At 33.2% G+C, this 18,632-nt stretch overlaps 1 protein-coding gene and 1 pseudogene across 1 annotated transcript; both read left to right on the top strand.

Annotated features, from left to right (window-relative positions):
- The window catches only part of LOC126708109 (GDSL esterase/lipase LIP-4-like), a 29,435-nt pseudogene extending 16,301 nt beyond the window's left edge, over positions 1-13,134 (top strand).
- A 370-nt stretch (positions 13,135-13,504) lies between these two features.
- LOC126710245 (GDSL esterase/lipase At3g62280-like) lies at positions 13,505-16,028 on the top strand. Its single transcript, XM_050410625.1, is given in 6 exon segments — positions 13,505-13,716; positions 13,719-13,862; positions 14,727-14,912; positions 15,046-15,209; positions 15,311-15,581; positions 15,685-16,028. Coding segments are annotated over 6 exon segments (1,104 nt in total). The 5' UTR covers positions 13,505-13,613; the 3' UTR covers positions 15,921-16,028.
- Positions 16,029-18,632: the final 2,604 nt, after the last annotated feature.

The raw sequence follows: 18,632 nt of genomic DNA, 5'->3' as shown, positions 1-18,632 counted from the left end.
TCATGGAGCATTTTAGTTTACAAATGTGCCGGTGTGTGTTCATAAATTATTAATTAGTTTTAGTATATAAAAAAAAATTTATATAATTTAAAAATTATTAGTTAAATTATTTATGATGTCATCAGTTCGACCATTGGTCGGACCTCGATCCGACCAAAAAATCAATAACCAGTCTCTTTTCCGATTCTTTCACCGTACCGGTTTTTAAAACCATGGTTATTATTATCCTATAAACAATAATCTATCTCCATTTCTCAATAAGATAGATCGTGAGAGTTTACCTGGTTCATTCACTTGGCTTTTATTCATCGAGCAAGAGCTTAAAAGGCTAGCTATATGTTTTTTATTCATTTTAATGATGATATATTATTATACAACCTACTTTATAATGGGAGTTACATACACAAATCAATTAAAAATTTTGAATTTTGAATTGATTTCTTCAATTCTACAAATTTCTCTATCAAACAATTTCTTGGTTTATTCCAATCCAATGATTTTCTCCAACAAGATATGCCTTGATTTGGTCTTCAACAATATAAGAAAATTCTACAGTTTCCTACACGACCAAGCAAGGGAGTTGATACCGTACCGTATCGGCCGGTACGGCCGGTATATTCCTTACCGGAGCTTAAAACAATACAGAAACACGTGTTTCATTCTAGTTCAAATACCAGTCATACCGGGTTGTTCCGGCTATACCGGACGAAATATCATGCTTCAACTGAAAAAATCATACCGGACTAGAATATGACTTTCAAAACAAAAAGAAAGAAAAATTTTCAGATCCAGTATCTCTCTCCTCTTTCGGTAACATATTAACTTATAGTTTCTCACTATGCTGCTGCCACCGCCAAAAAGTCGCTGCCGCATTGTCGGAATCCCATTTTGCCAATCTTCTTCTCCTCCCACTTCTTCTTCTTCGTTAAATAACCCAGACCCTCTTTCTTCAGTTCTTGGCTTTTGTTTTGTTTTAGTTTGTCTTTTCAGTTTCTTTTGTTTTGTGCTTTTTGTTTCATATGCTTGACAGCCTTAGCCAACTTTACTTCTAACTTTAGTAGTTCAGCCTCTTTCTTATTACTATTAATTTATTTGAATAAAATTATTTATATTTTTTTTAATTTTTTTGCGTGTCCAACACCCACTCACGTGAAGATGGATTCAATCTTAACTTCCTTTTATTAAGTTTTTTATTTGAGAAAACATTCTATCAGGAGTTGGCGTAAAACCAGTGTTTTACGCTAGCCAATAAAAAATCGCCACGTGGACATTCTATTAAATCCCTCTCCTAACAACCAAAAGCTCACGCTATTCACCTCAGACAAAACAGAAAACAAAAAAACCCCTTAGACAAAAACTCTGCTTCCTTCACGCCGAACCTCCACCACCGCCACAACCTGATCGTCGGAGCTTGATCACTAGAGAAGAATGAAGAAAGAAAACCAGCCCTCAAACAAAAGCTCACGCCTTAACCTCTACTTCCTCTGCCGAACCTCCACCACCGCCACACGGATCACAACTCACTTAACCCACTAAACAGTACAGCTCGCTTAAACCCCTAATTAGAACCATAACAAGTTAGGCAAAAATTTATGGTTTCCTCTACTTCCTCCTCCTTCCATCCTCTACTTCCTCTTGCCCAAATCTCCACCACACCACACACCAAAGCATACCGCCACACAAGTCATCAGATTCGTTGCTAGAGCTTGTAAACATGCCGTGAGCATGGTGTTGCGATGCAAAGGTTTGTTTTTCATGATTTTCCCTTTTCCCCAATTTGGATTTCGAATTATTGATGGGTTTTTCTGTTTTCTGGGTTTTTGGGTTTTTTTGTTGTATGTTCATATCTTGTATTGTTCTAATGAAAGATGCTCTGTTGGGTTTTGATATGATCTGGGGTTTGTTTGGTTTTTGAATTAGGGATGTTTGATTGGGATTTGTTTGGTTTTTGAATTATTTTGGAGGAAGTAGAGGTGAAGGCGTGAGCTTTTGTCTGAGGGCTGGTTTTCTTTCTTCGGTCTGCTCCGGCGATCAGGTTGTGGCGGTGGTGGAGGTTCGACGTGAAGGAAGTAGAGGAAGCAGAGCTTTTGTCTAAGGGGCTTTTCTGTTTTCTGTTTTGTATGAGGTGAATGGTGTGAGCTTTTGGCTGTTTGGAGAGAGATTTAATAGAATGTCCACGTAGCGATTTTTTATTGGCTGGCGTAAAACATAGGTTTTATGCCAGCTCCTGATAGAATGTTTTCTCTTTTTATTTATTTCTTATTTATGTATTTTATTTTTAACTTCAACTACAGTACACCAATTACCAAATATATCAATTTCTAATGGATTTATTATAATAATAATAATAATAATATATATATATATATATATATTGATGTGGATAAAAATAGAGATTACTCACAATAAGGTACAAGCGGACGGATACAATTAAACCCGTCAGCCTTCATTTACAGGTATCGACGAAAGGGATATTTAGGAAGAGGCACCCGCAAGGCATACCCAAGGGCTGACGGCATCATAAAGCTGACGGGGTTAAGGCTGAAGGTGTAGGGTAAGCTAACGACCTTAGTAAAGGATTGCTTGCCATCCACGATTGCGTATATAAGGAAATGTCTTACTCTCCACGTTTAGTGATACCCAAAGGGATTCCTATATGGAAAGGATTCCGCGAAATACGCCCAAGAAGACTCCTATAAGGAAAAGACTTCTAGTCCAAGGAAAAGATGTCAACCCTCTACTACTATAAAAGCCCAAGTACCCTCATAGACCAAAGTACGCATAATTTACCCTCTCTAGCACTCTAGAGTTGTGAGAATAGTTCTAACTTGACCTTTGAAGGGTATTTGGCCAGCACCACACCGATGCTCTCAGTTAGGTCTTCTCTTTTTGTTGTGCAGGTGCTATTTCGAGTGTGTGAGGACTGTGTGGCTTACTGGTGATTTTTTTGGCATCATCATATATAAAACCAAAGCTTTTGAAGCTCCCACAATTTTCCATATCAACATTATTTAAATAAAATTATTTTTGTTTAGTAAAAAAGACTCACATAAAATAAAATAAAATAAAATAAATAAAATACAAATTTAGGATTAAGAAAAAGAGAGAGACTCCTGTTAGGACTCACTCTTAAGTGTGTGTGTATATATATATATATATATATATAAAAGGGGAACAACTAGGTCATCGCTATTCCTTCAACACCTGTTGCCGCCAGTATTAATTAATTTTCTCTTTCTCTCTTTTCAATTTTTAATTTGAATTCGAATAATGAAAAATATATTATTTACAGTGATATATCATCTTGTATTTCTATTTCTACTGTTTCAGCTCTAACGCTCCCACTGAATTCAAAATCCGTGTGTATACATACATATTTTGATATCAGCATAAATCAATCGCAGATTAATTTTGATTCTTTTACATAAATCTCTTATTATAAAATTTTCTATGATAGATGGACTTCGGCCTAACTACAATGATGGATCCTGGCCTTCCTGTTGCACCAAAACCAATTTCGACGAAAAATTGGTACATTTAACACACATTCTATCTATGTGTGCTTTTGGTGAGCTCAAGAGAAGTTGAAGTTGAAAATTTAGGGTTTTGGAAGAATTAAGTTTAGGATCCAAAGAATGACACATACTTCTAAAAGCTAGGTTTTGATACATGAAAAGAAGATGTAAAAGTTAGGTCTTAATTTTTACAAAACCTAGCTTTTAGATCTTCTTTTCTCTTGATTTTTTAGTTTTTTATGTTTTGAGAAGAAAGAGACATAAAATGGTAACAAAAATACAAATTTATCCATATTTTTAATAGAGGTGGGTAACGGGATACAAATGGAGTTAACCTCAAGTGGGTAAAATGCCAATTTTTAAACCACAAGTAAGCAAAGTGTTTTTCGAGCAAACCACAAGTGAGTAAAGTGTAATTTCCCCTATATATAAAGCAATGCGGCTTTGCCTTAGATGAGAGATCTCTTGGTAGTGCAACGACTTTTGTTTTTGGTTTGTGTGTGCTGCAAATACATTTGGTAGTCTTCTCTTTGATTTATGCTCTATGGAAATTTGTATTTGGTTTTGGTTTGTAAGTTTGAGTCACAAATAAATATCTCTTTGAATGTATTGATCAACAATGTAAATTTCTCTTTGTTTTAGGTGCAACCCTTAATCTTTGAATTTGTGAGGGAGGGCTATTTTGGTTTGGGTATTTTCTTCTGTACAGTCTCTTGCTTTGATTTTGGTTCTTAGAGCACCTTCAAAACAAAAGATATGTAAAGTTTTCTTATCAGGTTTAATGTTAACATATATGAGAGATATTTTGGTCAATTAGAAAAAGTTTGAGGAAACATAAAAGGAAAAAGAACTAAAGAAAGCACAATTTGGGGGGAAAAAAAGTGACTATATTAGGCAAAGGATTTTGGAGATTGTTGTTTTTATTTTTGGAATTCTTTACGTTCATGTGTATGTATGTATTGGTTTTAATAGAATTGAAATTATCTTTGAAACTTTGGTTTTGATTGAATAATGAAAATAGAAGTATGTTCCGATATTTGGAGTCTTCTGTGTATGTGTTGTTGTAATTTAAACTTGGTATTTGAATTGTTAAATTGTTACTTCACAGTTTAATTGTTCATCTATTAATCATGAATAATAATATTGTTATTTGCAACTATCATGATATGGTATCAATGACGTGATTATTCCAAATGCTTGCCTTTAGAGTTTAAATAGAGTCCATTTTATGATTAAAAAATTTTACAATTAAAAGACTTTTGAAATTAAATTAAAAAAAAAAAAAACAAATTATTGGATATGTTGGATCTTAAATGACTTCTATAAAACTTCATCCTTTATTGCATCATTAAAAAAAACTCATATAGATAGGTATTAGGATATTATTTAGAACTTTCATAATGGACTAACGTATTATACATGGTATGGAGCTAATTGTAACATCCTATGCTATAAAATTAAAATTGGGCCCATGGTTATCTTCACTTTTACGTAAAATAGAAACTCTATTAACTAAGTTTTAAGAAATTTAAAATTCTATTTCAAAAAATTTCCTTAACATTAGATCTTATTTTAATTATTTTAATCATCTATCATAATAATTTTATATTGTAAAATTATTACATACAATCATTACTCCAGTTGCCTTCTAAATGATGGAGGATATGAGAATGCAATTTGTAAATTTATTATCAAGATAACATAGATTAGATTGGTGGTGGATAGTAGATTTAATTTGTAGTTGAGTATTGTGTGAAATCATTACCATAGAATAGCCCACACCATTATTTGTTATGTGGAACCAATGATACGGAAGAAAAAAAAATTCTAAACCATTATATTGAATAAAAAAATTACTTATTTTTCATTCATCTTCAAATTATACATTTTTTATAAGTCAAGTTATAGACCTTTAAGTAAAATAAATACTTTTAATTTTTATTTAACTATCCCGAGCATCGCGCGGGTTAGCAAATAGTAATAATAATTAACAAAACCTACTGCCATGTGTCATCTAAAAAAACTTTGTATTATTAACAATAATAATTAAAAATAATATCAATGTATAATGAATTTTAAAAGATAGTGTTTTAACTAAAACTTAAGGATCAAAGATATTTAAATGAGTTTTCTTTACACTTAGACTTTTACTAACATCATTTTTACACTCAGTCATTACTAAATTTGAACTCTTTATAAAATAGCGGTAATCCCGAAACGGTATATCAGTATCGACCAATACCAAAATATTTCATTTCACTGGTCAAACCGATATAGCTTCCGGTACCAAATTGACTCCCTTGCGACCAAGCCGACGATGTTGAATCTTAACTATATTTGGGTAGTCTTAAACATGATGACAGCTGTGTTGCTAGAGTTGGCCAGCATGGTGGTTAGGACTGACTTTGAAATTACAAATCTACCGTGTTGCTAGAGTTGACCCGTAGGTCCTATCGAACATTGATTATTCATTGGCAGACTAGTGTAGAGACTTCGAATATACACATGCAAAGACTTTTAGTCTACTAATAAAGAAAGAGTCTTAAGTGAATAACTTTTGTCGTACCAAAATCAAATAATACAAATTTTCTCTAAAATTCAAAAGGTAAGTTAGTGAAAATATTAATTTTTTTTATAAAAATTATTTATAATATTTTGTGTATCATCAAAAAGTATATAAAATTTGAAAATTATTTTTTTATTTTTAAATTAACAAATTTTCTCAAACCCACCTTTTTTTTTTACCATAAAATCAAAAACACTGAGAATTCTATCTAAAAAAATTAATAAAACTCAACAAAAGTACAATTCAAAATAATAATAAAATAAAGAAAGGGAAGATTAAAAGATTGTAACTCTTTTTCCTTTTTTTTTTTTTAAAAAAAAAAATCAAGAATACAATTTCAAAGGGGAAAAAAGTAGTTTTTTTTTTTTTTTTTTTCAAAAAAGGAGAAGTATTGTGTTAATGTTGTCATAATCTAATCTATCATCTAATTTAACATGTGATAAATAAATAATTTTAACCACAAATTTGAATTTTTTTTCCTTAAAAATCTCAAAGAATACACTAATAAAATAAGGAAGGTAAAGAACAATATAAAATATTTGTAAATGCTTAAAACAATTACTCAAGCATCTAAGAACATCATATAACAAAAACATAACAATTTGCTACAAATTAATTTGTTAAACAAAATATTTACAAACAATGAAAGGAAATTGCATAAAGACCATTGTCTTTAACTAAACTAACTGTGAGTACTCAAAAATTGATGGCCCAAGCCCACTAAGAACAAAGGTGCCTTGTCCTTTAAACCAAGCCCAAACAATAGAATTTCTATAGAGAGTGGGAAAACAGTTCAAATGTAATTCTTAACTAAGTTCAAGTCTAAGGCCGAAGAGGCCAGAGTAACAGAGAGGTGTAATTCAAGTAATGATTGAGAACAATGCTCTCCTCGGGCAGGTCCGAGGTTTAGTTTCTTATATATGATTGAGACAAGTTTCACACTATGCAATGCACTATTCACTTCCCGATTAATCTATTTCTTAGAGAAAAATGTTCATCCCTTTAACTAGGAGGTTTCCTTCCCTTATATATCCTTCCGCCTTGCATCCTAGCCCTCCATCTGTATGCCTCAAGGCTTTTCTTAGAACACTTGTTCCATCAAAGTTTTGCTGAAGGTGGTAAAATGGGCTGCTAGCTGTAAAGTTACTATTCATGTGTCATTTCCTCATAATGCAACTAATAAGATTGTTGTAGGGTATTCAATGCAGAGGGGGAAAGTATGTCTTTCCAGGAAACTTCCTCCCACCGTCTCTTCCCCCCATGTGGTCCTTCCTCTTCTCCTCAAGCTCCAAAGAAACTTTGTCCTATCTCCCCTCACATCCTCAGGTAGGTGAAGTCCTTGGGGCGGATATCCCTCCACAGGAGGGATTGTACAAGATGTTTTCTTGTTTTAATCCTCTTCAGTCCTTAGACCTCCCACACTAACTGTTCTTCATTAGTTTATCTGGATCATCCTATTGTTTTCCAAATAAACTAATACCTGACAGCAACACAAAATATGACAAATAATAATATGATATTTCCCCAAATCAAATCAACAACAAACACTATTCATTAAAAGTATTTAGTTTAGTAAATAAAATGATAAAAAATACTTACATTAAGGAACACATATGAATTAGTCAATAATATGAAAATGAGGGTTACAAACCTATAGTAGGAAACCCTCCTATGGACAATTATTAGTTTCTACCATCAATAATTAAGCAAGACCTGTGAATACCTTTGTATAGACAATTTTTTTTTGTTTTTTTAGATATTACTCATTGATTTCATTTTTCAGTTATAAACAACCAAAAGTAGAGTTCTAAAAAAACACATATATTCATCAATCTAAGGTAGAGATGCAAGAAAAATAAATAAAATAATCCAAAAAAAAGGAAAAGTAGAGTTCATTTAATATATATATATATATATTACTCATTGATTTCATTTTTCAGTTTTAAACAACCAAAACTAGAGTTCTAAAAAACACGAATATTCATCAATCTAAGGTAGAGATGCAAGAAAAATAAAATAAAATAACCCAAAAAATGAAAAAAAAAATTTGAGAGAGAGAGAGAGAAATAACATTTTTTTTGTATGTTAAAAATATGAACAGAATGAGAGAGTGACAAATTTATAGTAAGATGATGAGAATAAGAAAAGACAAAATAAAGGAAGATTAAGGGGAAAAATAATATTTAAAGTAAAAACCGTCCAAGAGGAATATACATAGACAACACTTTTGTATTGATTTATTATTTAGTTATAACATCAAAATTAAAGTAGATAAATATGTAAAGTTAAAACCACTTTAAAATGAATTCGTAAAGCCAATAGATTTATATATATATATATATATTGTAAGAAATTAAACGGAAAAAAATAAATATGAAAAAGATTAATTATGTGGTCATTGACGTAGCAGATGAGGTGGCTCAAAGCGTAGCAACAATAAATGCTATACTTTAGCTTATTTATATTTTTATATATATATATATATAATCTGCCTTGCCTCTAGATGCTACAAAACATATAAATATTGAAAAGATAAAACCCTAGAACAACTAAGAAAACTTTCAAAACCTTGATTTGCACTAATTACGAGATCATGTGCTAAAATACCGAATTTTATCAAAAATGAAAAAAAAAAAAAAAAAACTAAGTTAAATGTAAAATCATAAACTATTGACCTTAAAGGTCATTCCAAAACAAGTGGGACCTTATTCTGACTTTTAAACAAAAATTTATTAAAAAAATAAAAATTACTAAAAACAGCAAAACCACTATTTTCAAAAATTAAACAGAGGATTTGCTAAAATTAAGGCACACCTCATTATAAAACAAAGACTCTTGATTAAAAGACCGTTTCCATTCAACCTGCCAAATTTCATGCAATTCCAACTCTGAGCCCAATGATGTCTACTAATATCTCTTTGCTTTACGCTGTGGATTCGGGCGCTCTTGACCTTCTAGGTAGACCATTAATGTCTCTTCTATTACAATTACTATGCAGATTATTTGAACATACAGAATCGGTGACTTTTTCAATTCACAGAAAAATATTCACTCAAGTGAATGATTCTCTTTCATTCCAAAGAGTTCCAATTTTTTTTCTCTTTACACAACACACTAACTTGGCACTTTGTGCAGGACAAGGTAGGTAAATTGAGATAGCCATTTATTCCTAAATGTTACTATTATTGATTTTCCATTTGAAACCAGACTGAAAGGAAGCCAAAGATATAGAGCTAGCTATTGTCCAATGATGGCAACTATATATCTTGCTTTTTCTTCTTATCTCAGCAATTTTCACTGCTGAAGCTCAACAAGGAGAACTGAAAAGATAGGCTCTTATTTAACACCTACCATCAATTCTTCATGGTTGTCACGCTCTGGTCTATCATGTTATTGGAGTTTTTCTTCCTGGGATTCCTGAAAAGACAGCCAAGTTGAAAGAAAACCATAAAATGGAAAGAGTCTTGTATTGCATAAATAGCTAGCTTAATTACATCACTAAGACTAACTCTGTTTATATAACCACAGAGAGATGGAGAGAGCTTAGCGAGAAAAGTGGAGTTTCTTATAACAGATTCAACAAACTAATCACCTGATACACGTGTGAGAATTAAAGCTAATAACTGAAAACATAAATGAAACGATGCGTTTTGGTGTGACTGTAAACAGAGTGATTTTAAGTGATGCGACGGTGCGTTTGATCATTTCTAGGCTTGCCTCTGTTTCTGGGCTCCTCACTGGTACTGGGCTCGCTGCTGAGGCTCAGTTATGATGACTATTCTTCACAACCAAAACAATCCTCCGGCTCTCACTGTCACTGATGTGATGTTACATTGAATTTCACTAGTGATGGTAAACTCATGATGCAATCAGCACGAGGCAAAAAGATGTACATTGCCACTCCATCTGAACGTGCAACATCAGCATCAATGCTTAATTCAGGAAAGTTTGTTTTATAAAACTAATAAGGAGATTATATGGCGAAGTTTTGAGTCACAACCCAACCAATACAATCTTACAGGGTCAGTGTCTCTCAGCTGGACAAGGTTGTGTTCGAGTGTTTTAGAATCTAACCAATTGACAGGAATATTCAACTAGTAATGCAAAATACATATGAAAACCTCGTGCAGTGCCCATTGGTAGTATCAGAATTAAAGCCTGAATATCATTGTTGGGCTATTATTATAGATGGACAAGACAATAATGTGTTACTATGTCTTGATGATGATGGATATCAATTCCACTGGTGCAAACCTAAGCAATCTGACTAAAGACGGGTATCCAACAAAAGATACAGTCTTATCTTTTGAGAATTGATGCTGATGGGATCTTCAGGCTATACTCAAAAATTTTGGTAAAGAAAATTTGGGAATCGGACTATTATATGGTCACCTTCCGACAATAAGTGTGATTCCATAGGCCGATGTGGCCTCAATGAGTTTTGTACTAACGTTGATGGAGAAGCTAAATGCTTATGTCTTCCAGGATTTGCACATTTTAGCCAGGGGAATTGGAGTTCAAGCTGAGAAAGGAATTTTACTGTAGAAAGTTGCCAATGCAAAAACGGAAGTATGAAATATACCATGGAAGCAACATCTAATACTATCTAGGAAGATAGTGCCATTTTCATTCTGCAGTTATTGACGAAAGAGGATTGTGAAGCAGCATGTTTGGAAGACTATAACTGTCAAGCCGCTTCGTACAAAGATGGAATTTGCCGAAAGCAAAGGTTAATTTCCATTGAGCTCTGGAAGAAAAGTACTGACCGATTCAAATGTAGCATCCATCAAGGTTGGTGTTGGTATTTCTACACCCAACATAAATAAAATTGTTCCCATGGAACATGAAGAAAAGCCTCGAAAGGAAATATTGTTTCTGAGAATCTCATTTGCAGCTTTCGGACTCATTATGTTGATGATTTTTGGGATAGTTATTTAAAAAATCGTGTCTAGGCACATAACGGGTTCTCTAATAGTGGAAATGTTGGTTTGAATGTGGATGTGTCTTGAGAAAATTACTAATGGTTTCAAGGAGTAGCATAAGTAAAAAAAATGCAATAAAATTTGAAAATAAAAAATTTCTAATCTTATTCAGTCCACTTTGGTCTTATCTAGTCCTATTCAATCCACTTCGGTCCTGTTCGGTCAACTTTCCTATTCGGTCAACTTTGGTTTTATTCGGTCCATTCTGTCCATTTTGTCTTATTCAGTCTTTTTCGGTCCACCTCAGTCAAATTTGGTCCTACATGGTCTACTTCAGTCCATTCAGTCTACTGTAGTATTATTCAGTCCATTTGGTCTTATTCGGTCCAATTTGGTCCACTTCAGTCCATTATATCCACTTTGGTCTTATTCGGTCTACTTCGGTCCACTATGGACTTATTCAGTCCACTTAGTCTTACTAGGTCCTATTTAGTCCAAGTCGGTCCTACTTGGTCCACTTCAGTCCATTCGGTCTACTTTGGTCTTATTCAGTCCATTCAGTCTTATTCGGTCCATTTGGTTTTATTCAGTCCTATTCGGTCCACTTTGGTCCTATTAGGTACACTTCCGTCATTCAGTTCATTTCGGTCCATTTGGTCTATTTTGGTCCACTTTGATTTATTCGGTCGACCATGATTTATTATTGTTATGCTTATGTTAAGCCACAATAACGTAATATTTCAATCCACTTTGGTCCGACTAAATAATTTAAGTGAAAGTATTTCTAAACATAAAGGCTATAAATATACAAATGTAATATTTAGGACAATTACTCATTTATTTTGATGTCATTATTTTTAAATCAATTGCATGAGATTGATTATACTTTGAAGCAATATATATATATATATATATATATATATATAAACTATCCAGTGCAGTGCACAGGCATAGTGACTAGTTGTTTAGTAAACCGTCAACATTAAAGTTGGTTATCAAGCGAGCAATCCCTCACATTAGGCATATGCGCAAGTGTTTTCTTTATTTTTGTTTCTCACAGGTTGGGAATTTCGGGTTAATTTCCTTCAGATACTTGAATCAAATCCTGTTTATTAAGTTAATGGAAGGACTTAGCTGCAACCTTTTAAATTAACTGATGACTTGATTGCAACTTTATAAATGTAATGAATCAAAAATTGAAAATAAATGTATTTATCAAGGATCAAAACAAGTGTTTCTCAATTGTTTTTAGGTGTTCATGCATGCAATGTCTAAGGCAAAATTTTCGACTAGGTCACATAGGTTTGATCAACGACAAGGAATTCAAGAATGCAATTTACTCAATTGACATGGGACAAAACGATATAGCTGATTCATTCTTCTATTTTTCATACGCAAGTTATCAAAAGAATTCCTTCTTTCATCACCGAAATAAAAAAATAATAATAAAAATTTAAAAATTATACATGGGTGAGTTTCCACATTTCATTAGAAGACAGTTTTTTTTGTTATGCCAATTATTTCACACTGCTTCAAATTCTCAAACTGTGTATATTATATCTTGTATTCTTGATTTGTTTTATCACTTTTCAATGCAAATATAGGGTATATACCAACATGGTGGAAAGAATTTCTGGGTGCACAATACTGGGCCGCTAGGTTGTTTGCCTCAACAACTTGCAACCACTGCCACAGGTGATAGTGACTTTGATAAGCATGGATGTCTCAATTCCCTTAACAATGCTGCAATATCATTTAACTAACAATTGCACGCTTCTTGTGAAGAATTGAGATATGAAATGAAGAATGCCACAATTGTGTATCTAGATATATATATACCATCAAATATGATCAATTTTGCTGATTATGGTATGGTCTTATAGCTAATTCTGCTATACAATAGCAATTCCAAATGTCATGGTATTGATTAATGGTTTATTTTGTAGGCTTTGAGAATCCGTTAATGGCATGTTGTGGCTATGGAGGGCCACAGTACAATTACAATCCCAATGTCACATGCGGCCAAACTGGTTCCAATGTCTGCATTGAAGAATTAAAATACATAAGCTGTGATGGAATTCACTATACAGAAACTGCCAACACAATTGTCGCGTCCAAAATACTCTACTGAATACTCTACACCTCTAATTAATCTTTACTACTTCTGTAATCCCTAATCAATTTTAGACTTGAAGACAGGATTTACTTGCTTAGTGTATGAAACTTGACTGTATTGTAATAAGGCTACACAGCCTACACTCTCATAAGTATTGCCGTGTGAATATTATCTTTTAGTTCTAATGCATCATGCACGTGTCTCAGACACATGGAAAGTAGCATTTTTCCAGGAAAAGATTTCTTCCAAGATGTGCAATTTACATGTGTTCATGGACTGAGAATGGGGGATAAGAGTATGACTTCTATTTAGAAAACTAGACAGAAAGTCAATGACAGCAAATTAATTTAATAATATATACTTGGGTCAATGTCTTTGCATAGCACATGTGGATCTCATCTTCTTAAAATGGATAGTAATAATTGTATGATTAGCAAGTCGGAATAAGTCAATCAATCTTGCTAAGTGAGTTTTAGGAGCAGAGGAAGAGAGAGATGGGTTACGTAGGATTTACCCAACATCTCATTTTGCTTATAGTATGGGTATTTGTCTTCCTGGGTATGTTTACCAACTCAAAGTGCAGCCACCACAGGCCCATTTAATCAACTTTGGTGATTCCAATTCAGACACTGGAGGGGTGCTAATAGGCACTGGACTTCCAATTGGCCTTCCACACGGCATTACATTTTTCCACAGAGGCACTGGCAGGCTAGGCGATGGCCGGCTTGTGATTGATTTCTTCTGTGAGTTCAAATTTTCCATTCACCTTAAGTTCTGTAGGTCACTGTTTTTTCCTCTTTTCTATTTGGCTGAGGTATGGTAATTAAGAGATTTCTTAATTATATTGTTAACATGGCACCAATTTCATTTATTGTCATATCAATCTGTAAGCCTTTTTGTAGTAATATTCGTAGTAGCTTTAGCATTTTTCATTGAAACCAACAAACGACAACTAAATTTGACAAAAGCTTTAGCATGACACTACTGCAGCATAGTAAGCACTCTTAGCCCCAGCTATAATTAACCACCGAAGTCATTCTCCATGTCTTGAAACATGGTCCAATTTGATACAACTCCTTTTGAAGAAGTGCTGAACAAATCAGAATGTCTTGTCTCACCCTAATGTTAATATCAATGTATATAAACTCTTAGTCTTGTCACATCATTGTAAAGGATGTAAAGCATATTCGCTAGTAATCTTTACCATTTTTCCTATTCTTATATGCTTTTGGTTGGAATAATGTACTACCATCTTATCTTCAACATCTTTTATAAGATTCCATGAGTAAAATTGACTACATTCTGTGATTATTAAATAAGAGTCTTGCCCTGCTTGGTGTTTTTTACGTGACACTAGACCTTAAAATATAAAAGGGGCCAGCTTTTGGTTAATAGAACCTTCACAACTGCAATATCAAAGTTAAAAGACAAAATAAGAAAAGACAACAAATAAAAAGTGAAGAAAATTGAAACTCTGATAGAAGTTTCATATGGTCTTGCAATCCTTGTATGTAATCTATCACAATTTACCACAGCAAATTTTACCTAGAATTCTTAAAGTTGATTGTGCCCCCCACTAATAGTGCCAATATCATGGTATTCTGTAGGTGAACAGTTGAACTTGAGTTATTTGAGCCCATATTTGGACTCATTGGCACCAAATTGCACAAGTGGAGTAAACTTTGCAGTAAGTGGAGCAACCTTGCTCCCACAGTTTGTGCCTTTCGCACTAGATGTTCAAGTACGCCAATTCATTCACTTCAAAAATCGCTCACTTGAACTCTTATCACTTGGTATGTACATTTCAACTCACATTAAAAATTTACCCGCTAACAAATTCAACCATTAATAGCAAGTTAGCATTTATAAGAGATTTGAAATCTAGAATGTGTTTTCTTTTTCAACTTGGTTCAATATGTCATGCAGGTTCAAAATATTTAATTGATGAAGAGGGTTTCCGTAATGCACTTTATATGATTGATATAGGAGAGTATGATCTCTTGCTAGCCTTGTATGCATCAAACTTAACATACACACCAGTCATTGAAAAAATCCCTTCATTTCTTGCAGAAATCGAACTAGCCATTCAAGTGAGTCTGTATCTTCATATCATTATTTTACTTTGTTTATAATACCAAGTTATTAAATTCACCCTCTTGTAACATCATTATCTTCTTTATTGCAAATGTAGAATATATATCTATATGGTGGCAGAAAATTTTGGATACACAATACTGGACCATTAGGATGTGCTCCTAAAGAACTTGCATTACATCCTCATAAAAATACTGATCTTGATCAGATTGGATGCCTTCGTGTCCATAATGATGTTGCAAAAGCTTTTAATGAAGGACTCCGCAGGGTCTGTGAAGAAATGAGATTGGAATTTAAGGATGCAACCATTGTGTATGTAGACATATACAATATCAAGTACAACCTCTTTGCCAAGTACAAAAAATATGGTAATTAGCATAATCCTTTTTGTAATGCAAGTGGAACAGAAAAGCTCTTCTTTATGATATTTAATGTTTATGATTTTGGTGGGTGCATATTTTATTCCTGTAGGTTTCAAGGATCCATTCATGGCTTGTTGTGGCTATGGGGGGCCTCCAAATAATTACAATGTAAAAGCAACATGCGGCCAGCCTGGTTCAAGCATATGCAAAATTGTATCACAGTCCATAGTCTGGGATGGAGTTCACTACACTGAAGCTGCCAACCGTGTGGTCGCAGCAAGTATTTTAACCATGCATTATACCACACCTCGAGTAAAGCTTGACCATTTTTGGCCAGCCAACTAAGTGGCAAGCATCCATGAATTGTTTTTTATTGTAGCAACATTTCTAGTAGTGACACAAATTAATCTACCTGTCTAAAACTCTAAATGTATGATCAAATTATTTGTGGTTACAATATGAAAAAAATTTGTGCAAGTTCTAAGCTACAACATCAGCCATGTAACAGTGGAAAGTGATGCTAAAATTTGCGTGGAGGCCCTTCTAAAGCCAAGCAGAGAAGATCCTTGGAGAATTGCAGAACTATGCTCTTACACTCTTAGGCTAGAAGAGATATAGCAACACCTCCAATTTAGCTGGCCACCTAGGGATGCTAATAGAGCAGCTCACAATCTGGCAGCTTGGTCCCTTTGTAATAAGCTAGCTGGTTCTTTTGTATTAGGCTCAGCTCCCCAATCTTTTGTTCATGTCATTCTATTTGAGCAAGCCTCACTGTTTTGTAACTATTCTGTACTGCTGTTTCTTTGCTTAGTAAAATTCTTCTGGTTCTCATAATATATACATATGAACACAATTTGTGACTGAAGCATATTGAGATATATCATGTATGAAAAATCTTAAAATTTGATGTTCCATTCATATTTTGTCATTCTAACTAATGGGCTTGGCCATCTCAAGAGTCTGTTGCTCCTCTTGAATCGTAAGGCATCTTAAAAATGTTGGCTATTGAGCAAGATTATGTGGAAGATGCATGATAATTGATCGGTGGAGCTATATTTCCTTGTCTAATAAGAATTGGCAAAATTAGACTCGCTAGGTTTCCCACAACTTATTGCTTTCATTTTTTTGTCAAAAGGTATAGTCTAATGAGACTTTTTCGTAGGTGTCTAAATCATTTTTGAACCACTACCATTTGCTCCCTTCATTCTTAGCTCTTGCCCTTCGCTTTAGCTTGTGCTTGACCAACAGGGACAATCTGAATTTGGAATAACATTAAATTCCAATTTTAGGCATAAATAGAAGTATCACTATGATTCACAATATATTAAAAAAAAAGAGGTAATTACACTTTACTCTCTTCCAGTTTGGGGAAAAGACAGTTCATCCCAATCCTAAAGGGAAAAAATAGTCTAACTCCAATAACATTTGTTTAACCAAACACAATTAACTTTAGTTAAAAAAAAATTGTGGACTAAAGTGCCCTTTGGTTAAGGTCAATCACAGTTTCAAGGAAATGCCTATGTCTTTCGGCTTCCAGAATGAATTTATATCTCTAGTGAGTACATAACAAACTATTCTTTGATTCTTTTAAAAATAAAAAATAAAAAAACAAACAAAATGGTGTAATTGGTGTCTTTTTTTTTTTTTTTTTTTTTTTTTTTTGCTTAGTGAATCATATTTAAAGCATGAATTGATTTAAGATCCAGAATATAAGTCTAATTCCATCATCATCCCTGAGATTTACTCGACTAATAACTTGATATGTTTGTGGCAAGGTAAATTAACAATTTGGAGATTCGTAGGATCTTTACAGAATTTTGAGATCCTTTAAAAAGAAAAAAGAGAAAAAGATTACAGCCATCATCAATGGGCCTACCACTTAGTCAATAGCTTTTATGGTTTTTTTGGTAACACCTACAAATGGCTGAGATTGAATATGTAACATCTACTTTTCTTGACGGGTGGTTTAGGCTTTGCCGCTCAAATCCTCAATTATAAGAAAGAACAAACTCTTGTGCTAGACAAAATGATTTGAATGCAACTCCAACAAGTATAAAGAAAGAATGGATAATTTTCTCCAAGAACCAGAAGCTTCTTCTGTCATGTGAACCTTGTCCCATTCTCCTATTAAGTCAATTTCTTATGAGGTATGAACATTAGTGGGCAATTGAAATGCTTTTCTTTAATCATGATTATGTGCTTGACATTGTTGAAATCCTCTATTTAAAGCTTCGAATGTTTAGAAAGGCTTAAAGGGATAATAGATATATGGATTCTTTATTTTGTGGAGGTCCCTTGTCATGAAGATGTGATTATTAAAATTCCAAGAGAATAATAATATAAGAAAAGAATCATCTCATAGACTACAAATTGATGTGCAAAACATGCACACACACATATATACATTATAATATAATTCACTTTCTTTTTATGTCTTCCAAAGTTCTATGATTGCTTCAATACTGTTAGCTTGGGATCTCTCTAGACTCGCATAAGCAAGGAATCTTTTTAATCTTAAGCCAATCGATAATTGAAGTGATCCTCGTACAGCCATTAAACAATGAAAAAAAATATACCCAATAGACGTCCTAATATTGAATATAAAGTGTACATTATATTGAACTATAAAATAATTAGAGACGTCCACCTCCCCTAATATTTTCTGTGGTATCACATCAGTGGAGGGTGGAGATGTAAAATTGTAAATTGACCAGTTTATAGTTAGTCCTTTTTTTTTTCTTTTTTGTGTGAATAATTCAATAGTTATACTAAGGGCAGGGAGATTTGAATTCTTAATGTTTCTGTTACAAGTTTTTTGATGCTTATAGCTTGTAGTTATTCTTTGAATCTATATATATTGATAAAGTGTCTGAAAAAAAAAAAAAAATATATATATATATATATATATATAAAGGTTGTGATAAGGAAATTGCATGATATGTTCGGCGAGATTTATTTATATCCATAACGTAAATCTCTCATTAGCTATATTTTACTACTATTTTTTTTTTTTTTTTTGATTGGAAATACTATTAAGTTCCCCCCACCCCCACCCCC

The sequence above is a fragment of the Quercus robur genome, chromosome 12 (genome assembly GCF_932294415.1).
Source record: "Quercus robur chromosome 12, dhQueRobu3.1, whole genome shotgun sequence".
Taxonomy (NCBI): Eukaryota; Viridiplantae; Streptophyta; class Magnoliopsida; order Fagales; family Fagaceae; genus Quercus; species Quercus robur.
The sequence above is the reverse complement of the archived record's forward strand: the minus strand, read 5'-3'. Positions and strand labels throughout refer to the sequence as shown.